Here is a 26138-nt window from a genome sequence, read left to right on the forward strand (position 1 = left end):
CCCTTGTGACTGTAAGGTCCTCAAGGGGCCAGGACCCTCATCTTTTGTTCCTACTGTTTATTTCCAGAAGTGCTCAGGGTAATCTCATTGTGAGCAAGGAACATGCCTACCCACTCTATTATATTGTACCCTCTCAAGTGTTTAGTACAGTGCTCTGCACATAGTAAGCACTCGCTAAATACAATTGATTGATTACCTCTAAGATCACAAAGAGCTTGAAAACATGAACATAATGCCTCACTTGGATAAAATGACTACATGAATAAGCAAGACAACTGACTTGCAAGGGAATATTTTACCAGAAGAATATTTCTCAGATTATAAAAGTATAATTCAATATAAAAATAAGAAAAAAAAACCACGCTGTTTATCTAACATGATGGTTCCACACAGAGAATTGATGTTCTGATGTACCTGTCTAGTCAATATCGAATACGGGCAGAGTCTTGGATTTTATACATATTTACAAGTTCCAGGTACTCAGGGAAACAGTGGGAAGGCAAGTACTGGATACGGCAATAACAGGTAGAAAAATAGTTTACATGAAGAACATCCGGCCAATCTCCAGATGTTGCTGAGGAAAGAAAGCCGGTGTTCAGTAATTGCTCTGGAATCCGGCTTCACTTGTATCGATGTCATGCTCCTGAGAAAGAAAACGGAGAAAACAAGATTCAATAGGATGGAAAAATAGTGACTGGTATAAGATTTTTAACCTACCAGATATTTGGGAATCATTATTAGTTGTGGATTTCTATTTGGCAGAAGGTAGCCAATCAATAAGACCTCAATCCAAACCCCCATTCTGCAGGAAGTCAGTAACTAGTCCCAAAGACCTGAAAGATTTCCTAGACCTGCCATCATCAGGTGCTGAGCTCTGAAACAATGCTTCCCCACCTTCTGAATGAACAAATACCATTATCAGCATTATCACCACCACCATCATCATCAGTATTTGAGGGGGAGGTAATCCTGTTGATTTAAGCAAAATCGCCCCTCCGCCTTTGTATTTGGATTTCCTGATTAAAGGAATTGTGTATACAAATTTGAGTTCACCATCCACCTTTTCAGAGAAGCAATTCCAATCTGTTTCTATCCTGTTGTACTCTTTCCAGTGCTTAGTACAGGGCTCTGCACTCAGTAGGGGCTCAATAAATACTATTATTTTGGTTTCAAGCCACCGACTCAATAAATCCTGTCATTAAAAGTAATAATAATAATAATAATGATGGTATTTGTTAAGCGCTTACTATGTGCCGAGCACTGTTCTAAGCGCTGGGGTAGACATAGGGGAATCAGGTTGTCCCATGTGGGGCTCACAGTCTTCATCCCCATTTTACACATGAGGGAACTGAGGCACAGAGAAGTTAAGTGACTTGCCCACAGTCACACAGCCGACAAGTGGCAGAGCAGGGATTCGAACTCATGAGCCCTGACTCCAAAGCCCATGCTCTTTCCACTGAGCCACGCTGCTTCTCAATAATGTTGGTATTTGTTAAGCACTTACTATGTGCCGAGCACTGTTCTAAGCGCTGGGGTAGACACAGGGGAATCAGGTTGTCCCACGTGGGGCTCACAGTCTTAATCCCCATTTTACAGATGAGGGAACTAAGGCACAGAGAAGTTAAGTGACTTACCCAAAGTCACACAGCAGACAAGTGGCCGAGCCGGGATTCGAACCCATGAACTCTGACTCCAAAGCCCGTGCTCTTTCCACTGAGCCACGCTGCTTCTCTATTAGTTAATTAATCAAAAGTATTAGCATGAGCCGCTGTAATTAGCAGTTAACTTGTAAGCTCCTTCTATGCAGGGATCAAGCCTATGGACTCTGTTGAATTGTACTTTCCCCCAAGTGCTTAGTACAGTGCTCTGCACATAGCAGGTGCTCAATAAATACCATCAATTCATTAACAGTGATAGATTCCAGCCCAATGTTTTTACATTCAACACACGAGCAGTCTGCCCAACCCCCCATCTTGCCCTCCATCCGCCGGCCACAGTAACTGGACAGAGACTACATTAATGAAGAGGACCGGTAGTATAAAACATTTAAAAACAAAAAAACTGGATCTGAGAAGAACTGTGTAATTTTGAGGCCTTAAAATAAAGGATTTGTCACTCAGAAAAACTGGATTCAGGTCAACCTACACACTGAGTTGGCTCTCCTCTCCCACCACTGAGCTCTCGCTCATGCCTTTCCACTAGCTTGGCATTTCCTCCCGCTTCAGATCTGACGGACACAGCCCTCCCCATCTTCACAACCTTTCAGAAATCACATCTCCAAGAAGCCTGATTAATCTCTCATCTCCTCAGGTTAGGTCCCCTTAACTGTCCCTTTGGCACTTTCTGTGTCACCTAGGCACTGGTTTATTCACAACTGCCTGAAGCAGTTAGGCCCATATCTTACAAATCCTAACTACTTAAGCATTCACTCGCATATCGATCCCCTTTCCCTCTTTCCTCCTACCTGTAAGTTATTTTAGTATACGCCTCCCTAGCTAGATTGTAAACTCCTTGAAGGGCCGGAATCAGGTCTACTTGTTTTCTTCCAAGAGTTTAACACATTGTTCTGGACATAGCAAGTGCTCGATAAATACTGCTGATTGATGAAAAGGAAGGACCAAACGAAATAAAATAAACATCTAGTTCTCAAATGAGAAGCAGGTTGCCTAATGGAAAAAAACACGGGCCAGGGAGTCAGAGGGCCACTGTTCTAATCCCGGCTCTGCCACTCGTCGGCTGTGTGACCTTGGGTGAGTCACGTAACTTCCCTGGGCCTCAGTTATCTCATCTGTAAAATGGGGATTATGACTGTGAGCTCCATGTGGGACAGGGACTGCCAACCCAATTATCTTGTATCTGCTCCAGTGCTTCGTACAGTGCCTGGCACACAGCATGCGTTTAACAAACACCACGCAAAAAAGATGTTAAATATTGCAACTTTCAATTCTGGTTTTTCATGTACCCTACCTGATTTAGCTTCTTGAACTCGACCACTTGGAAGAATACATGCTCCAGAATATGTTTCGCATCCTGATGCTCTTTCGGGAGTTTGCTAGAAACCCCAAGGATGTCACCACACTTCCTGACATAATATTCTAGGTCTTCATCAGTACCTACAAAAACAATTAGTGATGTCAGATCTCTTTCGTCTTGTGCCTCACCCTTAAAATACCCTTATATTCTGATTTCAGATTATAAACTCTTTTTGGCTCAGAACCAAGTATTTCCAGGGAGGGATATTCTCAACCTGCCATTTTGGAGCACAAACTTCACAATTCCTCTTCCATTTCTAATGGCCAAAATTTCATAAAGAGCAAGAAGGATACAGTTACACAGTTACAGAAAGACAAACAAAAGTTCAGACTCCCATTATTCCCTCAGAATAATATGCTATTACAGGTGTTATCACAAGAAAGCTATTTTAAGTGGAAAGCTTTATATACTTCACCCCCAAACTAAAAAATAGCATAATTTGCATGAATGAAAGAGGAACTCTTCCAATTTTGCTTTGTGCTGTCACCGTCCAGATTCTGCAGTTTCAGGTTTGAGAAAATGCCCAAATTTGAGAACTTGACCAAGCTTACACTTATTGGTAATCTGAGCAAGTCGGGCTTTTTCTGAAGAGAAAGTTTCATCCAAGTCAAACAGCTCAAGAGGAGGAGGTGGTAATTCTCTGAAACTTGGGGGGAAAACCTAGGAGCAAAAGATATTCTACAATTAATCCTCTATTACTTCCCTTGAGCCATCGGAAAATCTGAAAGAATTTACCCCTAGATAAACAGGAGGCATATTAGTCTATATAAATGTGATTTTTCACCCAAGTTCCTGGAAGTCTGATGTTGTAAGGTCCTTGTGGGAAGGGGACGTACCAACTCTGTTATTTCGTATTCTCCCAAGCGTCTAATACAGTGCTCTGTACACAGTGAGTGCTCAACAAATATGATCGACTGATTGTTTATTATAACTGCCCACCCGTTGGGAGTGGGTGACGGGTTGACTGCACCCATAGTTTTGAGAGCTGGACTCTCTCGATCGTCCCAGGCCTCTGGACAGACTTGAGAATTTCCCATTTGGGTTGAAAAGACTCAAAATGAGGGCTTTCTGGCCTCTTACCACATCTTTGAAGCCTAGGCCCTCTCTCAGGACCCCCTAATATCCCTGTCCCCACTTCCCCCCCAAACTCAAAATGACAAGTTAGCACTTATGACTGGGTGCAGCTTTTGGCTTCAAGAAAATATGAGATTTAAATATTTCAGTGAAATTGTCTATTGATCTAGTATCCATATTAATGTCAATCAATTAATGATATTTATTAGGCGCTCACTCTATAGTCGCCCCCGGTAGGCTGTAAGTTTCCTGGGGGCAGCGGTTCTAATCGTGGTTTGGCCACGTGTCTGCCGTATGACCTTGGGCAAGTCACTTCGCTTTTCCACGCCTCAGTTTCCTCATCTGTAAAATGGGGATTAAGACTGTGAGCCCCATGACAAGCAGGGACTGGGTCCAACCCAATCTGCTTGTATCCACCCCGGCGTTTAGAATAATGCCTGGCACATAGTAAGCACTGAACAAATACCACCACAATCTACAAACTCTATTGTATTCTACTTTCCCAAGCACTTAGCACAGTGCATAGAGAATGCACTCAATAAGTACCATTGATCGACTCATAAGCACTGTATTATATGCCCGGGAGAGTACCACGGAGTTAGCAGACATGATCCCTGACCTCAAGAAGCTTACAGTCTTGCAAGTTGAACCCTTTTTCTTTCTTTAATGGTATTTGTTAAGCGCTACGTGCCAGGTACTGAACTAAGCGTCACGCTAGATACAAAGTCGTCAGGTTGGGCACAGTCCCTGTCCCAGATGGGGCTCACGGTCTTAATCCCCATTTTACAGATGAAATAACTGACGCACGGAGAAGTAAAATGTCTTGCCCAAGGTCCCACAGCAGTCGAGTGGCGGAGCTGGGATTCGAACCAAGGTCCTTGTGGCTGCCAGGCCTGGGCTCTATCCACCAGGTCATGCTGCTTACAGCTCCATTCATTCATTCAATCGTATTTATTGAGTGCTTACTGGGTGCAGAGCACCGTGCTAAGCATTTGGAAAGTACAATTGAGCAACAGATACAGACAATCCCTACCCAACAATGGGCTCCCAGTTCATTCATTCATTCAATAGTATTTATTGAGCGCTTACTATGTGCAGAGCACTGTACTAAGCGCTTGGAATGGACAAATCGGCAACAGATAGAGACAGTCCCTGCCCACTGACAGGCTTACAGCCTAATCGGGGGAGACAGACAGACAAAAATAATTGCAATAAATAGAATCAAGGGGGTGAACATCGCATTAAAATAATAGCAATAAATAGAATCAAGGTGATGTACATCTCATTAACAAAATAAACAGGGTAATGAAAATATATACAATTGAGAAGAACCACCCAAAAGAACATGCTTTATAGCCACACAAGTGAGAAATGTTGCTCTGCAAATACTGGGGGGCTTATATGCCCTCTCCATGGGGGACAATGGGGACAGTGGCACCTAAAGTCGGGAGTAGTTTTTGTCATTAATATTAGATTTTAGCATTTCAATGACGTTGAGTACTGATTATCCATACTAACGGAAGGGTGCAATGGTACGGGTTAATCAAACGGCGGATAATCCACAGGCTTTCCGCTACTCGCACGTTCACTTTCCTCAGTGCCTGGTCAAGAAGCATGTTGTGCAAGTCAAGGCTGGCCTAGGGACCAAGTGGATAAAATGGTAAACTGAGAAGAAAAGGGAGATGATGGCTTAAGTTCAGAGCAGTCCCTTTGCTTTTCCTCAGATCAGTGAAAGAGTCACAGCTGAGGTAGCCGACATGACCTCCATCGTCACCACTGATGAAACCTCTATTATTCCAGTCCCTCATGCTTGCAAATCACAGAGGCACCTGATTTGTCTCTCATTCATTCATTAATAATAACTATTATCATTATGGTTTTCGTTAAGCACTTACTCTGTGCCAGGGTCTCACTGGTAATCTGCTACTGCATCCCGCAGAACCTGTGTGCTCTAACCAATGCTTCACGGTATCTCTCAAAAACACAAGCCAAATTAGCTTATGCAGCCATCAAAGTGCTATTTTACTGAGTCTATTAATATCCTCGGATTTCTCAAGCTTTTTAGAAGCAGCGTGGCTTTAGTGGCAAGAGCACGGGCTTGGGAGTCAGAGGACGTGGGTTCTAATCCCACCTCCAGCACATGTCTGCTGGGTGACCTTGGGCAAGCCACTTCACTTCTCTGTGCCTCAGTGACCTCATCTGTAAAACAGGGATGAAGACTGGGAGCCCCACGTGGGACAACCTGATTCCCTTGTATCTACCCCAGTGCTTAGAACAGTGCTTGGCACATAGCAAGGGCTTAAATACCATGATTTCATTTTAATTTAATTTAGAAGAGCCATATGAGAGAATAGAGTTGGCAAAGATTCTAGGCCATCTGGGGGCTGAGCAGTTTCAGGCTTTTCTTCCTCCAGCGCTTAGTACAGTGCCCGGCACACAGTAACCGCTTAACAAATACCCCAATCATCATCAACATCATCATCATTCCTCATGAACAGTTACTCACTGCTGGCTGGAGAGCAGGCAGGGGAGTCTCAAACTGAGGCTGAATGAGCTGCAGGGGTTCATGCTTCACATTTAGTTGTTCGTAAGATCTGTATTTATGACAAAACAGAAAAAGCCAAGGACTAAAATAGGTAAGGGGTCAAAGATATATATATTTGACACATTTCATGTAGCCCATGAATCCCCCAACATTAATAGAAGCGGAAGATTTTAAAGGAGAAAAGTTCCACAGAGAGAAATAGATTTCAGGACAGGCTAAAATGAGTGCCAACTTCAGGATGTACCTTCATACAGCAGACTTAACTCGAGGGTAAAAATCCATTCTGAAGCTGCCAAGCATTGTATATAAGCACTACAGTACATACAACTTAATCAGGATGGACACAGTCCCTATCCCACATGGGGCTCACACTCTTAATCCCCATTTTACAGATGGGGAACTGAGGCCCAGAGAAGGTCACAGAGCAGACATGCAGCAGAGCTGGGTTTTAGAACCCAAGTCCTTCCAATTCCCAGCCCCAAGCTCTATCCACTACACCATGCTGCTCCTGTTTTGGACATGTTTAGTTGGAGGGTCCTGGAATGCCCTCCCTCCTCACCTCCACCAAACTAATTCTCTTCCCCTCTTCAAAACCCTACTTAAAGCTCACCTCCTCCAAGAGGCTTCCCAGACTGAGCTCCCCTTTCCTCTCTGCTCCCTCTACCCCCCCCCTTCACCTCTCCACAGCTAAACCCTCTTCTCCCCACTTTCCCTCTGCTCCTCCCCCTCTCCCGTCCCATCCCCTCAGCACTGTACTCGTCCGCTCAACTGTATATATCTTCATTACCCTATTTATTTCCTTAATGAGATGCACATCACCCTGATTCTACTTATTTGCTATTGTTTTAATGGGATGTTCTTCCCCTTGATTCTATTTACTGCCATTGTTCTTGTCTGTCTGTCTCCCCCGACTAGACTGTAAGCCCGTCAAAGGGCAGGGACTGTATCTGTTACCTATTTGTACATTCCAAGCGCTTAGTACACTGCTCTGCGCATAGTAAGCACTCAATAAATACTACCGAATGAATGAATGAATGAATGAATGAATGAATGAATGAATGAATGAATGAATGAATGAATGAGACAGGCCCTGTGTGAGCAGAAGTAACCCTTTCAGACCACTAGGACACTGCAGCACACATTTCACACACATCGCTCGTAAGAGTTACTGATGTTCCCTATCATACTGCCAAGAAGAAATCGGTAAGCACTGAGAAAAATAGGTTCAAATTGTTTCATGAGAATTTCAAGTACAACTGAATTTTGAACCACCAAACGGAAGTCGTCTTCTCAAAACCCAGCCTTCGTTTTGATTCGTTAATCACGTTATCTACGACCTGCCAAGATTATTGCTCATTCAATTCTTTGAAAAATGTTTTAAAGTACTCTAAGCAATGAGGGACCCCATGAAGAAGCCTGACTCCAACGGTGATTGCCCCCTTACAGCAGCAATCAAATTTAGAAAAGGCTTTCTTCAGGTTAATGCCCGACAAAATTATTGCTAAAATGGAAACTAAGCAATGAATCATCAGAGACTCAATTAATATGATTAAAACTTCCCTGGAAGTAGTAATGCATTGACGGATGCTACCAGGTCGCCCCCTATGTCTACCCCAGCGCTTAGAACAGTGCTTGGCACATAGTAAGCGCTTAACAAATACCAACATTATTATTATTATTATTATTACCAGGTGTTGCTGGCTGGGGGAACATTCAGTTTGAATTAGTATCTTTGCTAGTGTCCTGCCATTAATAGCTCAAAGACAAGCAACGAGGCTGAAAGTATAGGATAATTGTTCGGAAAAGGTTACATGTGAAATTGGAGAGGGATTGCGGCTGTGAAAGCACTGGAACTAAATTTTGAACTGTTATTCTTGTAATAGAGGAAGAACCTCTCCTACAATTAAAAGTTCCGCTATCTCCCTCCTACTTAGACTGCGAGCCCCACGTGGGATAGGGACTGTGTCCAACCTGGTTAACTTGTATCTACCCCACCGCTTAGAATGGTGCCTTACACTGTGCTCAATACATTATTATTACTATTAATAATGATAATTTGTCATCTTTAATCCTGGGAAGAGTAACATATTGGTAAATTATTTATATTGTTGTCTCCCCCTCTAGACTGTAATCTCGACTGCCTACCAATTCTGTTGTATTGTGCTCTCCCAAATTCTTATGCAGTGCTCTGCACATGGCGTATGGCTAATAAATACCAATGATTGGCTGAGAGAGGAGAAATGCAATGTGATGGAGAAGTCTGGGGTCCGGGGAGTGGTCCCCAAACGGCTGCAATATGCTGCAGGATGAAGCAGGCAGTATAAAGTTATCCCCATTCCCCACCCAGACCTTTACAGCTGTCTCTGCTCATCTTCTTCACAGCCACATCTAATCAGCCTCCCACCTCTCCTAACGCTCTGTCCACCAACAAGCCTGCAGGAACCCCATTCTCTCTAGCAGAGAGGCATCCCTACTGCTCCTTTGGCTGGATTAACACCCCTGAATTCGACCCAGGGGAAGCAGGTTCCCTCCCCTTCACCCCACCACCGGCCAGGGTATCTTCCACTTATGCTATCAGCCTTCGCTTTCTCTCCCTTCACTTTCCTTTCAAGCATCATCAATGGTATTTATTGGCCATGTACTGTGTGCAGAGCACTGTATAAGCACTTGGGAGAGCTTGGGAGAGTCGGTAGATCTGTTCCTTGTCCACATTCTAGCCACTGCCCCCACTCCTTCCCTAAAAATGCTCTCTCTGAATCCTCTGACCCCATTATTGCTAAATATAAAGCCACATCTCAATCCCACACTCCCCATGTCTTTCCTTTGCCTTAGATGCAATTAATCTGGCTCAGCTCATAAAAGCCATCTTTGAACCAGTCTTCCAAGGAGACCCCTTCCTAGATCTTGAACTAGTCTTCCAAGAAAACATCCTTACTAAATGCTTGACTAGGATCTAGGAAGGGGTCTTCTCCAACCTCACTTTCAGAATCCTTTTACAAAGTTCAGCGTGAGAATTTAACTGTGACAGATTAATTACCTAACCTGCATGTATCTATGTCTTGAAACGAAAAAACCATGGTCAGCAGTCTATAGTTACGGCCTTTTTACCTAACTGCAGTTTTTTTCGGGTTTTTTTTTAAAAAAAGATTATGGAGTAAAGAAGCATAAAAATGGCTTCTTTCTCCATTTCCAGAAATGGTGACCTGTAACCTCAGCTCGCAAACTTCCTGCTGTGTGGGGTGGAAGGGCGACAGCTGAACTAGTGGCCAACACAAATAAATGCCTTCCAGTAAATCAACCGCCTCTCTCGAAACAGAAAGCTGGGGAAAGTCACCCCTTGCTCTAACCGTGGCTAAGCAGAGGCATTACACATTTACAAATAAGGAGAACATGCTGCTTTAAAAGAAGAGAATTTGATCATCTGCTGACTTAATGACTTTAGCGAGGGAAGTGGTATCCAGCTGGAAAATGGACAAGTCGAAGAGAGTCGTGAAGTCCCGGGGGTTCTCCTCTCCTTCCTGAAGACACACTCGTAGTCGCTCTGAGAGTGTGGCTGTGTCTGGCAGCATCGTATAGTCAGAAATCTGAAAACCATAACAGGAATTTTGGTGAGGGACTTCCTGGTGCTCAATGAACAGTTTCCATGGTCCTTTAGGAATTTCAAAATGAAATGAAATATGTCAATGAAAAATTTACATAGTCTTTACTCTTTCCTGGTATCCTGCCCTAAAATGGTTTCACTGATCATTAAACTGGCTACTCTGCATAGTTTCAAAGAGCAGCAAAAACTTTAAAAGATTAATTTGGGGGGCGGGGAGAAGGTGGAATGGAGGACTCTTTCCAGATACACACAACGCTAAGATATATTTTTCATCTGTCTTCGAGTTCAGGTAATAATACTAAGGATGGGTTTTTTAAGCCCTTACTATATGTCGAACACTGCGCTAATTAAGTCCCAGAAGAGATTCAATCAGAACAGTTTGAATTTTTGCTTATTTGTACATTTTGTATATTTGTGTCTGTTTCAACTCTCCGATTAGAGTGCAAGTTTCTTGAGGCCAGCAGTCATGGGTATTCTTCCCCTAGGTAATTCTCCAAAGTACCTAGTCACATGCTCAGCTCAGCTTGAGAGAGTTGGGAGACACATTCCCTACCCTCAAGGGGTTTACAATCTAGAGAGGAGGAAGACATTCAAATAAATTATGGATATGTACATAAATGCTGTGCGGCCAAAGCTGGGGTGAATATCAAGTGCTTAAAGGGGTTCAGATCCAACTGCATAGGTGATGCAGAAGGGAGAGGGAGCAGTGATAATGTTAAAACTAAATGAGGCCAAATCTCACATCAATATTTGAAATCACCCAATGCGGCATAAAGCCTTCTGTCACAGAAAATGCTTGAGCTGAAAACTTGAATGTAACCATCAATCAAAGTTATTTATTGAGCACTCACTGTGCGCTAAGCACTGCCCATAACACTTGGGAGAGTACCCTACGAGTGGCAGATATGATCCCTGATCTCAAAGAGCTTATAGCTTAAAGTATTATTTACAACAGTGTATAGAGTTAAGTATATACGACACCGAGACCCCACTCAGGCATGCAAGAGTGGCTGAAAAGTCTATTGTGTGACTGACACGCCCCTCCCCATGATCTGCACGTGAAGAAAGATCCTGGCTACGTTAATAAATCTTTCCATCCAGGGCCGGTTCTAGGTTTCGGAGTCTGCCTCTTGGTATCCCGATCTCCTCCAAGCTTATTCTTAAGGAGAGCTACTCAATCCACCTCTCGATCTCTGCCTGCCAAGCTGACCTGTCTGTGTCAATGAGCTCCCCAGTAGTCCACTGTTATGTTGGGTGGTTTGAAACTATGCTTCACAATTTTGACATTCTTTTTTCTGTCCTTTCTGCTCCTTTGACACAGAGAAGTTTTGGACACAGATAAAGTTTTCTTTATCCGTTCTCTTCCCTTGTTCTGGCCGGCAGAGGTGGGTTAATGAGTTATTATAATACTTTGAATTTTTGCTTTCAAATGAAGGCAAAATGACAAGTCACTTACAAAACTGGGGATACAAACTTGTGGTCTGAAGAACAGGCCATGGGCAATTTCCTAGGTGTTCTCTACTTATCAGGAGGATTCTAGTCAGACCTCAAACCACTCTGAGAGTCAGGGATTTAAAAAAGAGAGAGGGGGAGAGAGTGTGTCTGTGTGTGTTTTGGGGATGCAGGAGAGGATGAAAATCACAAAGTATCCCATCCCACAACTAGAAATCCATAGGACACACCTCATTAGATTCAGGGGTAGGATTTCAAGGACACAGGTGTTTTCATAACAATGATAGTATCTATTATGGGCATACTATACACCAAACTCTGCTCAGCACTGGAGTGATACAAGATATTCAGAGTGGAATGTCATAGTTTCCTGTCCCTCATCTACTACCATTAAAGACACGTAAGGTACACAAACACAACCTGGAAAAAAATCTAAATGTTTGTTACCCTTGTGTTTTCAGGGAAGAAAATTGATATTTAACCTGTCCTTCACTTCTAGAAAGATTATTTCTCGCTATCCAGATGTTTTGAGTTCAACTCAGGGAATCATAGAACCGGCTCTCCTTAACATGCTAAAATTAATATGCAATATTAGCTCTGATCAACAGAGCAGACCTACCTCTGGATCCTCCGCGTCAATCTGATTTAAGTGAATGTCAGTCGTTGTAAGCCACTGGAAAACTACATCCTGTAAAAAGAGCATCATGATGGCATTTTATAAAGAAAGAATTCAAAATTGCCAATAGAAGTGGCCACGGTGGTGGGTGTCACCTTGCCGAGTGTCTGGGTGGTATGGTGTGAGCAGAGCCCACTGTACGCCAGAAGAGAAGACATCTGATGAAGCCAGAACCCCAGAACATGCCTCCCCAACAGATGCAATAGTAATAATAAGAATAATAATGGTACTTATTAAGTGCTTACTATGAGCTAAGCACTGTACTAAGCGCTAAGGAAGATACAAGTTAATGCCACTTCAGATGGCATTAGAGGGCCAACCAGCTCCCATGATAATAGAAAAGGGGATGATATATATTTATGGTGTAAAAGGTAAGTATATGATAAAAAGATAAAGGCATGGAACAATTTAGAATCATTTCATAATCCCTCTTCCTGGAAATTAAGATTGTACTGAAAAAGTCAGGGCTGCAAGCCTAAAGAATTCTTCTCTATTGTCAGCTCAGCCTAATTCCCTAGCTTGGAACCTCCTTCCCTGATGATTGACGATGATGATGATGACAGTATTTGTTAAGTGCTTACTATGTGCCACACATGGTTCTAAGTGCTGGGGGAGATACAAGGTAATCAGGTTGGATACAGTCCCTGACTCACATAGGGTTCACAGTCTTAATCCCCATTTTACAGATGAAGGAACTGAGGCCCAGAGGAGTGAAGTGACTTGCCCAGAGTCACACAGCAGACAAGTGGTGAAGCCAGAATTAGAACTCAGGTGCTTCTGACTCGCAGGTCTGTGGTCTATCCACAAGGCCACGCTGCTTCTCTGGTGATTCAGTAGAGTCCAAAGACTCATACCTTTGTGACCTACACTAAATATATTTATTTCCATATTCTGTTTCTTTTGCCAACTATTCGTTTTGTACTAAACAGCATTTGTGCTGTCCTTTTAAGATACACGAAATAATCAATAAATAGTATTCATTGAACGCTTACCGTGTGCAGAGCACTGTATTAAGCGCTTGGGAGAGTACACTACAATAGAGTAGGGAGGCATGATCCCTGCCCTCAAGGAGTTATCAAAGTAGAGGGGGAGACAGACATTCAACTAAATTACAGATGGGTACGTAAGTGCTGTGAGGCTGGGGTGAAAATCAAAGTCCTTAGGGGCTTCAGACTCATGCGTGTGATACAAAAGGGAGGGCAAATAGGGGAAGTGAGGCCTCGAACGGGGAAGGCCTCTTGCAGGATATATGATTTTTGCAGGGCTCTGAAAATGGAAAGGGTGGTGGTCTGTCAGATATGAAGGGGGGAGAGTTCCAGGCCAGAGGGACACTGGCGAGAAAGATGAGATCAAGGTAGAGCGAGTAATCTGTTATTAGGGGAGTGAAGTGTGTGGGTTGGGATGTATTAGGAGACTAGCAAGGTGAGGTAGGAAGGGGAAGGGCAGACAGAGGCCCTTAAAGAGGATAAGGAGTTTCTGTTTGATGCAGACGTGGGAGGGCAACCAGTGGAGAGGAGACTTGGGCTGAGCAGTTGTTTTAGAAAAACGATATGGCTAGCTGAGTGACAGAAGCGCTGGAGTGGGGAGAGACAGAAGGCAGGGAGGTCAGCAAGGAGGTTGAGGCATTAATCAAGGTGGGACATAAGTTTTGGGATCAGCATGGTAGCCGTTTGGATGGAGAGGAAGGGTTGGTTCTAGAGATGTGTAAATGCAGAATACCTAGATACTCTGCAAGCTACCAAGTACAAAAATAAATAATACAAAAAATACAGCAGGTATTAGAGAGTTATAAAATTATACAAAAGCATCAAGGACTTAGAAAATCATTTTTAAAAGTCGCTTACCATTATCTTGCTGTTTTCTTCTTTATCCAAATATTGATCACTGAACATGTGACAAGAGCCTAGCACGGCCAACTTTCCACCTTGGTTCTGCAAAGGAACCGGCAACATCGTGAATGTCTCAGACCGCAGAACCTAATACACTAAAGTCAATGTCTAAACCATCCGTACTTGTTCTTAAAAGATAAGGATTTCTTCAAAACCCCAAAGAGCTTCTTATGATGGCCACAGGGTACCTCAAATAGTGAGATTCACTACATGGACAATTTCAGTACAAAACATGAATTCCTGAATTAAGTTTATTCTTTCATGTAGTACTGCCCTTACATTAATTTTACAAAGGGCAATGGATAAAACATTCACAGCACTGGCTGTTCTGTGGGGCATTTTGCATTCACCTTACAAGAAGGCTGTGATTGGCAAGAAGTATGGGATAAAATATTATTTGGCATCATGGTCATGATTCTATTCCCTTTGTACCTTTGCAAATTCATGAAGAAGTGGGGATAATATATGAATACTGTATTTTTTTCATTTGTGATATTGGCATTATTTTCCATTGTCTTAAAGACTCTGAAGGGAAAAAAAATACCGGAAGTAAATATCTAAGTTAAAATCAGGGCCTGTTTGAAGTGACCGCAAGCAGGTCATGAAAACAAGGATGAATTTCAAAAGCAGTCATTACAGCGTGAGACTAAAACGAGCGCAAGAATTTGGGCACTAATTCACAGTTACATCTCAGCCAGGTAATTGTACTTTTTGAAACTGAACTTGAGACTACTACATTAAAAAGACTCAAATTCTATAAAGCAGAAAATCTCTCAGGAAATGAACACTGATGGCTATCATTATTGAAAATAGACTGATAACCAATATATTATACTTAGCTAGAGGTTTTATTTCAAACTGAGTTCCAATTGGAGGGTATATAACAGTCACTTTCAGAACTTCACATCATCCCAATCAATATTTATTGAGCGTTGCACTAAACTCTTGGGCAAATATAAAAAAAAATGAGAAGAAATGATCTCTGACCTCAAGGAGCTTACAATCTAAGATCGGGGGGTACAAGATAATAAAGAACAGAGCAGAGGAAGAAGAGAATGGAAATATAGATACATGGAACCGTAAGTGCGTAAATGGCAGAGTTTGTAAGTTAACACAGGAATGCTGGGGGAGGCTGAGTGCAGGCAGAAGGCATGTGCTGAGGTGGTATTTGACAGGGTATGACCTGGAGAGATGAAAATTAATTGGAGATGGCCTCTCGGAGAACATGGCATATCAGAAAGGTTTTGAAGATGGGGAGAGCTATGGTCCAGTACATTTGTAGGGAGCGAGATCATTTTACTAAAAAAAAATTCAGTCTCTATCTCCCTTCTTTAAGAGCCTCCAATGGCTGACCATTGACCATCCACCACCACATCAAACAGAAACTCTTTACCATCAGCTTTAACACACTCAATCAGCATTCTCTCTCCTACCTAACCTCACTGATTTCCTACTACAACCCAGACTGCTTCTCTAATGCCAACCTACTCCCTTACCTTAATCTCATCTACCTCACCACCTTGCCCAACTCCTTCCTCTGGGTTGGAGCTTCTTTCCTCTTTATTATAAATAATATATATTTGTTAAGTGCCTCTAAGTTGCAATCACTGTTAGACCACCACTCTCCCCACCTTCAAAGTCCTGCTAAAATCACATCTTCTCCAAGAAGCCTCTCCTGCCTAATCCCTCATTTCCCCGACTCCTCTGTCATATCTAATTCCCACCTATGTATTCTCTCTCAGCAGTTAGTACAGTGCTCGGCACACAGTAAGCACTTAATACTGTTACTATTCTCTCTTCTGCATCACTGAGGCAGTTGGATCTGTACCTCTAAGCACTTGATATGCACCCCAACTTCAGTGCCACAGCACTTATGTACCTGTGCGTACTTTATTTTAATGTCTATCTCCCCACCTTCACTGTAAGCTTTTTGTGGGCAGGAAACATGTCTTCACCTCTGTTGTATTGTACTCTCCCAAGCATTTAGTCCAATGCCCTGTATGAGTAAGCTCTGAATAAATACTACTGCTTGACTGAGCTCCAGACAAGAGAAAGGGTATAAGGGGTCATTAACTCATGAGCTTGGATCATTTCTTCTGTTTTAATTCTCCTAAATATTTAGTATAGTGTTCTGCGCACAGAAGACACTCAGATACCTTTTATTGATTGACAAGGAGGTCGGAATCAGACAAAACTAAGACATAGTGAGTAGGTTGGCTTGAGATGAACTAAGAGTGTGAGCTGGGGAGTAGCGGGAGAAGAGAGTGGGTAAATAAGAGGGAGAGAGCTGACGGAGTATCTGCTTGATATGGAGAGGAATGGGTAATCGTTCAAGGTTTTTGAAGAGTGGGGGAAATGAGTGCAGAAAGAAGTTTTAGAAAAATGATCCTCCCAGAAGAGGAAAGTATGGACTGGAGAGGGGAGAGATTGGAGGCAGGGAGGCTGGCATGGTGTTCAAACTGGGATTTGACGACGACCCGGATCAGGTTATTGGTTGCTTGGATGGCAAGGTCGGGGCAAATCCAGGAAATATGGTGGAGGAAAACTGACAGGATTTAATGGTGGACTGAATGCGAATGCTGAAAGAAGAGTGAGGAATTAAGGAAATACCAAAATTGAAGGTTTCAGAGACAGGGAGGATGGAAAAGGATGGGAGGGAAGATAATGAGTTCAGGTTTAGAAATACTGAGCCTAAGGTGCTGACAGGATATCCATGTGGACATGTCCCCAGAAAAGAAAGTAGGAGACTTCCCTTCACCCCATTAAAGCTCTGCCAGACAGTGCTCTCCAGGTTCAGGCCCGGATGACTGTTGCCCGACCCCTCCCCACTTCCTTCCCCCCTGCCCACTCCACAGGTAAGGCCAGATTGATACCAGCAGGGGTGAAGAAGAGGGGCGGAAAGAGAGCCAAGGGACGGCCCACAATGTGGTAAATTGAGGCACACTTGCAAATGCGAGTTCATTCACCCATGGACAGAAGTCTCACAGCTGGCAGTGCCCACACGGCAGTGTCCCCACCAGAGAAGGCAGACAGCACGAGGTGCTTTACAGTTCCAACTGGCCCCTAGGCCAGGACTATGCGGGGGCTGAGATCTGGCTTGTGCCTCCAGTGAGATTTTGCCTTTCAGTTTCCTTTTCCTAATATCATTATCTGTGGTTTACTGATAATCTTTTCCCTACCTCATTTCTCTCAAACAGATTATAGATCTTCCTTCTAATCCTTTTTTCTGCCCTGACCGAGATTCTACCATTATCTTCAGCTTCCTCTTCCAGCATTTTGTCTATAATTTCCTCCAGCTAAATGAAAAAGGATTTCTAGTTAAATGTCACATCTCTCTCAATATTACTCTAACAAAGGGGAAAACACGACATTAAAAGACCATTGTACATTAAACAGGAGTCTGAAAACCTGAGTTCTATTTCCAGTGAGGAAAAGGAGAACCTCGAGCATTCTCGTTTGCTTTCTTTACCTGGCTTTTCATCTCATCAAGTAAAGTTAAGAAGATTGGATTTTGAAAGTTCCTCAATAAAATTAACCATTCGTAAAGGCAAAGTATTACAGGAAACTCTTGATTTAATCATCCTCAAGAGACCCGACATTTGCAGTTGAAATGTTGTTATTCTGAAAGTGGATCTTCTTCAAACATATGTTCAAAAAAGAAGCATTCATTACTGATATGTTTGTTAAAATAAGCACTGACTACATTATTACTCCTACAAGGAAATGAAAGGGAACACAATTTTTCTAGCCAAATGAAATGGATTTCTTTACCATGGCTGAGGATTCAAATCATGGTGGTCATGGTATCAGATTTTATCTTACCTCAAAAGCCACATTTTTACCACAGTGGCTTTTTAAAAGAATTGCTACCATAACTTTTTGAGTCCAAGCTGAGAAGTGTAAAACCAATTTAATTGTTTCCACATCTTCTTGCCTACATTGATAAACATTATTTAGCCTTAAATTGAAAACCTATCACCTCAGCTGTTATTTGGGAAGGAGGCTCGTCACAGGTAGGTTATTCTAACTGTAAGCAAATTCTTTACTTCAAATTTAATACACGTTCTGATCATTTGCTTCTTAAATTACATCAAGGAGCAGGGAATTGGTTCCCAGGCCTGCGTGGGGTATAACATAATTTGGTCACTGTTTTTCCCAGAATAAACTAAAATTACTATAGCCGCAACATCATTTCCTGTTCTTCCCAAAACATGCTTCTACAGGTTCAATCCCATCAATGCTTAGCATTATTACATACTCCCTTTAACTGTTTTTAAAGGTATAATACAACTAATACACTTTTTTCAAAAAGAACCTTATGTCATAGTCAAGATTCTGCACTTATTAGAAAAGCATACCATAATCCCTTAAAGCCCTTTTTCTCTTTCCTTCTCCACTTACGCCAGTCTGCCTGATTTAAGACTTGATAAAAGAATCATGGTATTTTAAACCTAAATGGCATCTAAGATTAATGCCAATGAACTTGTAGAGAAATCACATTGTACTTTCTGGGTAGCAAGGAGCAAGTAGTAAGTGCTCAATAACTGCCATTGATTAATGTGTGGGTTAAATGGGTAACCTAATTTTCCAGATAAAAAAGAAAAACCAAGAGAGAAAAGTTCATCAATTCTAATTACAGAAAGGCCGTTAATTCCGTTTACGGATTATTCATACCCCTTGACTTTATTCCTGCTCCAGCTATCTTTCTGCCTTTCAGCAATTTCAAGGCTCATTAGCACTTCCACAAGAAGGGGCCAGAGTGAAAAATCAAATCAGGATATTTTGCTACTGGCAAGATCTTTGTGAGAAACGTAATGAAGGTGGAAGTTGAAGCTACTATAAATGCCAATTACATTTTGGATTTGGGGCACATGCTTTATAGCTAATTGTGGTCATAGTTACATCATGGGAAGCTTTAGCTATTGGTCTATTAATAATCAAGAACACCCCCCCGCCATTTTGCATTACCTTTTGGTTAAATTGATCAATGCAATCCCTTTCCCGAGTGGCCACTGATAATCTGGCATTCAGTATGCCACATTAAAGTTCCCATTCATCAGAACAGATAATTGAGAGAGTCCTGTATGACTAAAAGAAGGTTTTTGTTTGTTTTTTCCATTATCTGTTGGTTTCATTTATCACAAATGAAATCAAAATCTGACTACACAAATAAGACTATTACCCTATTTATTTTCCTTACACTTTGTACGAGCTCTTCCCCATATGTTCACAAAGGGGTTGACGATGGAGTCATTTCTTCCTAGTACAGTGATTTCAATAAAGTCTAAAAATATATGAATAGAAAATTGCAAAAAGGCCAAACCTTAGAGTGGTAGAAAGCCAAAATGGGTCTGTTAAGTGGAAAACAGACAGATCCTGTTGACAGAATAGCTATTGCTGGTTTCATCACACTCAACGTTGCACCATAGGGATAGACAAAAGTGAGGGCCCTGCTGAAAATTTAAGGGTGCAAAAATAAGAGAATATAATAAAAACAAATCCGAGAACAGTCTTTTGGTTAATTGGTCAGATTCCTGAACATAGAAAAAACTCGCTCTTCTCTTGAATCCACCTGTTATCTAAAAGCAGTGATTAAACCAGATGTACGTTTAGCAGAGCACCAGTCAAAACTGATTTCAGAGCTCAGTGGAAGATGAAACTGGACTAGAGAGAGATGGAGAATAAAAATACTAATAATTATGGCATTTGTTAAGTGCTTAACTAGGTGCCAAGCACTGTATAAGATAATCAGGTAACCACCAGGGCTCACAGTCTACCCCATTCTGCAGATGAGGGAATTGAGGTACAGAGAAGCGAAGTGACTTGCTCAAGGTTACACAGCAGGTAGGTGGCCGAGCCAAGATTAGAACCCAGGTACTCTGACGCATGGGACCCATGCTCTTTCCACTAGGCCACGCTCCTTCTCTCAGAACTCAGACCATTTGAGTCATACGACGCTTCATTTCTTTTGGAGTTTTGTGCCTTCCCCTATGAGATTTGGCTTGACCAAAGGGGCACAGCATGGGCGTTTTACGAATGCATCATCGAGAATTCAAATCAGGTACTTCAGGAATGGGCCAGGAATGGGTTCCTGCTCACCTATGCGCACAATTTCAAGCTCTGGGGCTTAGGTGGCCATGGAAGAGGCGGGGTTCTTTAAAAACCAAGAAGGATACCTTGATTCACTGGGAGTGTGAAACGTCCTGGATGAAAACAAGAGGCTTGCCCTTCACTTCTAGGATGAAGAAAGAAACCTAAAAGGGGCCCTGGCAATAATGAGCTTCCAATATTTTAACATTTCAGAGGTACACATCATACATAGGTTAGAGGTCTTTAGTAGAGAAACATACTCACTGAGCATTGTTTCCATTACTTTCCTCATCAATTATCCCAGACACAGCTTTCCCTGCAGCTCTGCTGATTTCCCTAAGAGAAAGACAGAAAAACCTGGTAACATTTCTCCAGTGAGAATCATTAGCAGCTAACATTTGACTCTCTGTTGCATACCCGGTGAGTGCAAGACTTTGGAAAATTGGGTAGGTAATCTGAGGCTTTATATAATATGACAGAACCTAGTGCTCGCCCTTCAGGGAGACAAGAGGGGTAAATCAGTACAGGTTCTTATAATATGGAATAATTAATATCTACAACATTGTTATAAAATTATATCATATAACTATAGGTATATATTATATTATACTGATAATACCGTTTATAATAGTATTGTAAATTTATACTATTAATATTTAAAATTTATAATACAATAAATAAGATTGTATGACTGAATAAATGTCTCTCTATGCATCCTCTAGTGGTGGGAGACACATCATTCAAGAGGGAGCTAGGGGTGTGTTGGAACGAGGTACTGCTTATTTGGGGAATGCTTCATTGTGGGGGGCAACAGGGTGTGTTTTGAGATGTCTTTTAAAGCATAGAAAAGCTAGAATTTATTGGCTGGAAAAAGGAGGACTGTGAAGCATGATACACAGGCCCAGGAAAAGATTTGGAACCGGGAGAACCAATAATGGTTAGTGAAGGTTAGTTTGGCTGGTGAAGAGAGAACACGCAGGAAAAGAGAGGGCTGAGTTCAGCTTTCACATCATTACGGCTTTCTAATCCCAACGGGAATAACTTGGAGTAACTGGCGTGGCTGTCCCAGGGTCCCAACTGTTAAAGGAGGGACCATTCGGTGGCGGGGGGGGTGGTTTGTGGACAGGAATATTTCCTCTTCTCTCTTGACTCTATCCATCTTGGCTTAGGAGGTAACAAGGGAGGGCTGGTCATAGCAGCAGTGGCAAAGTAGCTCCAGCAGAGAGTGAATTAAGGCTATAGGTGCAGATGATGCGAACAGCAGCGTCCCGTTTATTTTGCCCTCACCATTCTCCAGTCTGGCCGACAATGCTTCCTGGGGACAAGGGAGGGATATAGGCTAGGGTGGGAATGTGGGAGGGGAGGGGGCGGGACTCACAGGAGCAATGAGGGTTGGAGGGGAGGCCACAGTTCTCCCACTGATCTCAACATATTTACCTGTTCAGAACCCCATTGGAAACCAAAGCTTCTTTAGGATGGAAATACTTGTAATAGACATTTCGCACCACAGCATCTTCAAGAAACGAAAGGGAAGAGAAATATTGTGCGTAAATGACTCAAGATAAAGGCAGGATTTACATGGGCTTGCCTATAGCTGCTAGAACAATCCTGACTTCGCGTAAACCCAAAAGTTGATTTAAAAAGCCATTACCATTGTTAACCATGATCCCATACTCTTCCAGCAAGAAGTTAATATTAGTGTCATATCTGGATTCACCACCTTCTCCTAGCATAACCAGAATGTCCCCTCCTCCTTCAAGATATTTCTTTAGCACTTCAAACTATGAAACAAAAAGGGGGTCGGGGGGGAGAAGAGTCACAAATGCAGCCGAGGGACTCGGTCCAAAGGACCAAACCGAGCGGTTATCTAGTCTTTATCCTTTTTAGCAAGTTAAACCCAGCCACGCCAATCCAAAAAGCCAAGATCACTGGAAACATTGGGAAAAACTGAAGAATCACCCAGAGCCCATCCTGCTCGGTGTATAAATACATAATACCCCTTACCTCTGCTGCAGTAAACTTTTCCCTTGGTCCTGCTGTAATCCAGAGTTTTACCCCAAGGAGCTTCTCTGCTGTGATTTCATCTTTTAGACTAGAAATGAATTTTAAAAAGGGAAATAAATATATTATGCTGAAGTTCAGAATTTTTCATGCTTATACCCTTGCAATGAAACAAAAGAAAGGTATCCAAAAAACCAGAGATTTACAATGTCCTTCAGAAACAGCTCTAGCCTGTAAGATTATAGTTTACTCTCTATTCTCTCAAATATATACTGACTTAAATCTGATGCAGCAAAATAAACGGTTTCAGTTGTCTTTTCCTTAGAACCTGAGGGTTTCCAACAGCAACTGAGTAAAAAAAACTTTTCCCAGTTTTATTCTCAATTGCAGAAATAGCCTGGAAGGTTTCTAGGCACCCAAAAGCAAGAGTCCATATTGGCATGAAATCTTTTAGACAAATTCTTGAGGCCACTCCTCACTCATCAATAACAAGAACCAACTGCGGGGGTCATATGTATATAGGAAATAAATATACAACCATTTGCTTATTAACTGCCTTTGAATTGGAAGCTCTGCTCCTGAAAATAGCAAAGAAGAATTCTAACATCAGACACTGGATGAAGAGCCCTTCTTTAAGCATCTGCCATGCCATTGCTGGTCTGATAGCTATACCAGGCTGCTTGAAAAAAACTCGGGTGACGCCCTCCTTGACATCCACAGAATGCCCCAAAATCCCCCTAAAATCTTTCCTATTCCCTTTATTCACTTTATGGATCCTCTCAGCCATGAGCTTATCTTAACTTAAACAAGAAGAAAACCTTTCTGTTTCACTTTTGTCCTGTCGCTGCTGTGAAAATGCCAGTTTGGGGGAAAAGGGAAAACAAACAGACTCACCTCTGAATCTTCCAGTTACCGCGAAGTCTCTTCTGCAAGGACTTATAACCGTTGTTGGTTGTAAAAGTCTCCTTTTTGGATGCATTAAAGATAATCATATTCTTATATTCTGTCTCCATAGCTACCTTCAGGAACCATCAAAACAAAAAACAACACTACTCAGAGAAAAAGCAAATTGTTCTTTGAGTACAGTGAATTCCCAGTAGAATGTATATTGTGGCTTGTGACGCTGGGCAAGTCACTTCACTTCTCTGGGCCTCAGTTACCTCATCTGTAAAATGGGGATTGAGACTCTGAGCCCCATAAGGGGCAAGAACTGTGTCCAACCCGATTTGTTCGTATCTACTCCAGGCCTTAGAATGGTGGCTGGCACATAGTAAGCGCTAAACAAATACTAATTATTTTTATTATTATTATTACTGTAATTCCCTGTGGGCAGGGAAAATGCATTTGCACTCTGCTTCTGGATGATTCTGTGAAGCGGCTGGGACCTTTGCCTTGCATGAAAGTAGCTGGCTGCATGGCACAGGAGGAAATGGTTAGCACACTCACAACTTTGGGACCACCACCTGGCCTTAAGAGGGTAAAGTAGGCAAGGATATAAAAACCCTGAGAGAAGGAAGTGACAGGCTTTCCACCGGGAGGTTGGGCAACGATGGGGTAAATCGCCGGGAACTTCCACTCTGAAAGGACTGGCGCCCAGGAATAGGTGGGTATTGTAGGGTAACCTGGATTTTACCTCGGGGAGAGGGAAAGAACTGGGGAGAAGTTGTGGTCTGTAACTGCACTGGATGCATGTTCTTTTTTTAATGGTAATTGTTAAGCGCTTACTGAGTGACAGGCACAGTACTAAGCACTGGGCAAGATACAAGGCAATCAGGTTGGACACAGTTCATGTCCTGCATGGGGCTCACAGTGAATCCCCATTTTGCAGATGAGGAAACTGAGGCACAGAAGAATTAGGTGATTTGCCCCAGGTCACACAGAAGCCAAGTAGTGGAGTCGGGATGAGAACCCAGGTCCTCCTGACTCCTAGGCCCGTGATCTACCCAAAACCACGCTGCTTCATCTGACCTTGTAGTGTACCACTAGGTTATCAAACATTAGTTTTGGTAAAACTATTGTTCTCTCCTCTCTTACAATTACAAGGAAAACCAGTGTGTCTGGTGTTCTTGATACTGACACACCTGTCAGGATTATGCTATCATTAGGGAGTGGTTAAATCTCAAAGCGCTTAAGCGCTTAGTTCAGTACTTTGCACATAGTAAGCGCTCAATAAATATGACTGAATGAACACATGAACCTCAAAACACATCTCCACACAGTTTTAGACCTACGGAGTGGAGGTTCAGCTAGGGGAACCCCAATGTTTCCCACATCTTTCAGGAACTATAACTTTAAGTCCTGGGATGGAGGCAGCAAATTACTAAAATAATCTCAGGATCCTTTAGTTGGGAAACATTTCTAGAGGAGCCGGGAGGAAAGGGACCTTGAAATTCTGACCAACCTTGACCTTCTCCAAGAGGCCTGTTCCAGCTAAGCCTCCATTTCTCTTTCTCCCCATCCCTTCTGCATCAACTACGCACTTGGATCGATACCCTTTCACCACGTGATAATCACTCCACCCTCTGCTCCCCAGCACTTTTGTACAGTCGTAATTTACTTTAATGTCTATCTTCCATCTAGACTTTACAGTCTTAATGTTTTTTGTGGACAGGAAACGTGTCTACCAACTGCCAAACATTTAGTACTCTGCACCCAGAAAGCACTCAGTACATATCATTGATTGATGGGGGGGAATCCCCGGCAGTTACAGAGATAGAAAGTCTTGACTCATCACGTGTGAGCCCTTTGGTAACATTTAAGTAAGATCCTAAAGGATACGGCTTAAAGTGCCACAAAACACCATAAGTGCACAACAGTACCTACTTAAGGAATATAAGAAAGCACTCTCTTCAACAGTCAACAGTTCCAGAATCAGAATTCCAAATATTCCCAATGGATTAAAGGTTACACAGCAACCCCCGATGTCATCCTTTCTAGAGGGCAGCAGAAATGTGGGGAATGGAAGAGGAGGAGGAGGAGGGGGATTCTAGGAACTCACCTCTTTGATCCCAGGACCTCTAGGATTCTTGGCTTCCTTTTTACACTCCAGTAGCTGTGTCACTCAGTTCAAGGATTTGTTTCCATTTTTCTGCTAAAGAGAAATTTTCAGAGTTAGCACGGTACCTTCAGCTTTAACACAATGAGTCATGAGAAGAGCTTAGTGCACTTCTTATTACAACCTGACTTAGAGCTCCTTCTCCAGTTCTATTCAACTACTATCCTTATGTAGACGATTACCTCTCCAGCTCTGATCTCTTTCCGTCTCTGCAGATCTGCATTGCCATCTCAGGACTGCTTTCAAACTTGCTCATTTCTCCCCTATCCTAACATGTCCCCCTGCCTCCCTTCAGTTTTCACCCCATCTCCCTCCTACCATCCCTCTCCAAACTCCTCGAGCAAGTTGTCTACACCTGCTGCCTCCACTTCCTCGTCTCCAATTCTCTCCTTGGCCCTCTGCAATTTGTTTCCGTCCCCTTCGCTCCTCAGAAACCACCCTCTCAAAGGTCATAAATGATCTCCTTCTTGCCAAATCCAATTGTCTCTACTCCAACCTAATCCACCTCGACCTCTCAGCTGCCTTCAACGCTGTCGACCACCCGCTACTTCTGGAAACATTACCCAACCTCAGCTTCACTGACACGGTCCTCTCCTGGTTCTCCTCCTATCTTTCTGGCTGCTCATTCTCAGTCTCTTCCGCAGGCTATTCCTCTGCCTCCCACGCCCTAACTATGGTGGGGGGGGGGGGGGTGGCTCCCTCACGGTTCACTTCTAGTTAAC

At 42.7% G+C, this 26138-nt stretch overlaps 1 protein-coding gene across 7 annotated transcripts in view; it reads right to left on the reverse strand.

Annotated features, from left to right (window-relative positions):
* Positions 1-276: 276 nt before the first annotated feature.
* Positions 277-26138, reverse strand: part of IFT52 (intraflagellar transport 52) — a 32896-nt gene continuing 7034 nt past the window's right edge. Inside the window, exons 2-16 of one of the 7 annotated variants that reach the window (XM_029070970.2) lie at positions 25360-25452; positions 23256-23376; positions 22365-22452; positions 22012-22141; positions 21798-21873; positions 20625-20696; positions 19594-19723; positions 17450-17566; positions 14226-14312; positions 12325-12393; positions 10082-10236; positions 6614-6701; positions 3585-3693; positions 2968-3113; positions 277-643 (exon numbers count right to left, since the gene is read on the reverse strand). In XM_029070970.2, the coding sequence (XP_028926803.1) occupies positions 596-643; positions 2968-3113; positions 3585-3693; positions 6614-6701; positions 10082-10236; positions 12325-12393; positions 14226-14312; positions 17450-17566; positions 19594-19723; positions 20625-20696; positions 21798-21873; positions 22012-22141; positions 22365-22452; positions 23256-23374 (1434 nt within the window). In that variant the 5' untranslated portion in view covers positions 23375-23376; positions 25360-25452 and the 3' untranslated portion in view covers positions 277-595. Of the gene's footprint in view, positions 644-2967; positions 3114-3584; positions 3694-6613; positions 6702-10081; positions 10237-12324; positions 12394-14225; positions 14313-17449; positions 17567-19593; positions 19724-20624; positions 20697-21797; positions 21874-22011; positions 22142-22364; positions 22453-23255; positions 23381-25359; positions 25453-26138 lie in introns of those variants that run through there. The other 6 variants (XM_029070971.2, XM_029070969.2, XM_039912888.1 and 3 more) reach the window with 6 other exon arrangements.

This window comes from Ornithorhynchus anatinus, chromosome 8 (assembly GCF_004115215.2).
Source record: "Ornithorhynchus anatinus isolate Pmale09 chromosome 8, mOrnAna1.pri.v4, whole genome shotgun sequence".
Taxonomy (NCBI): domain Eukaryota; kingdom Metazoa; phylum Chordata; class Mammalia; order Monotremata; family Ornithorhynchidae; genus Ornithorhynchus; species Ornithorhynchus anatinus.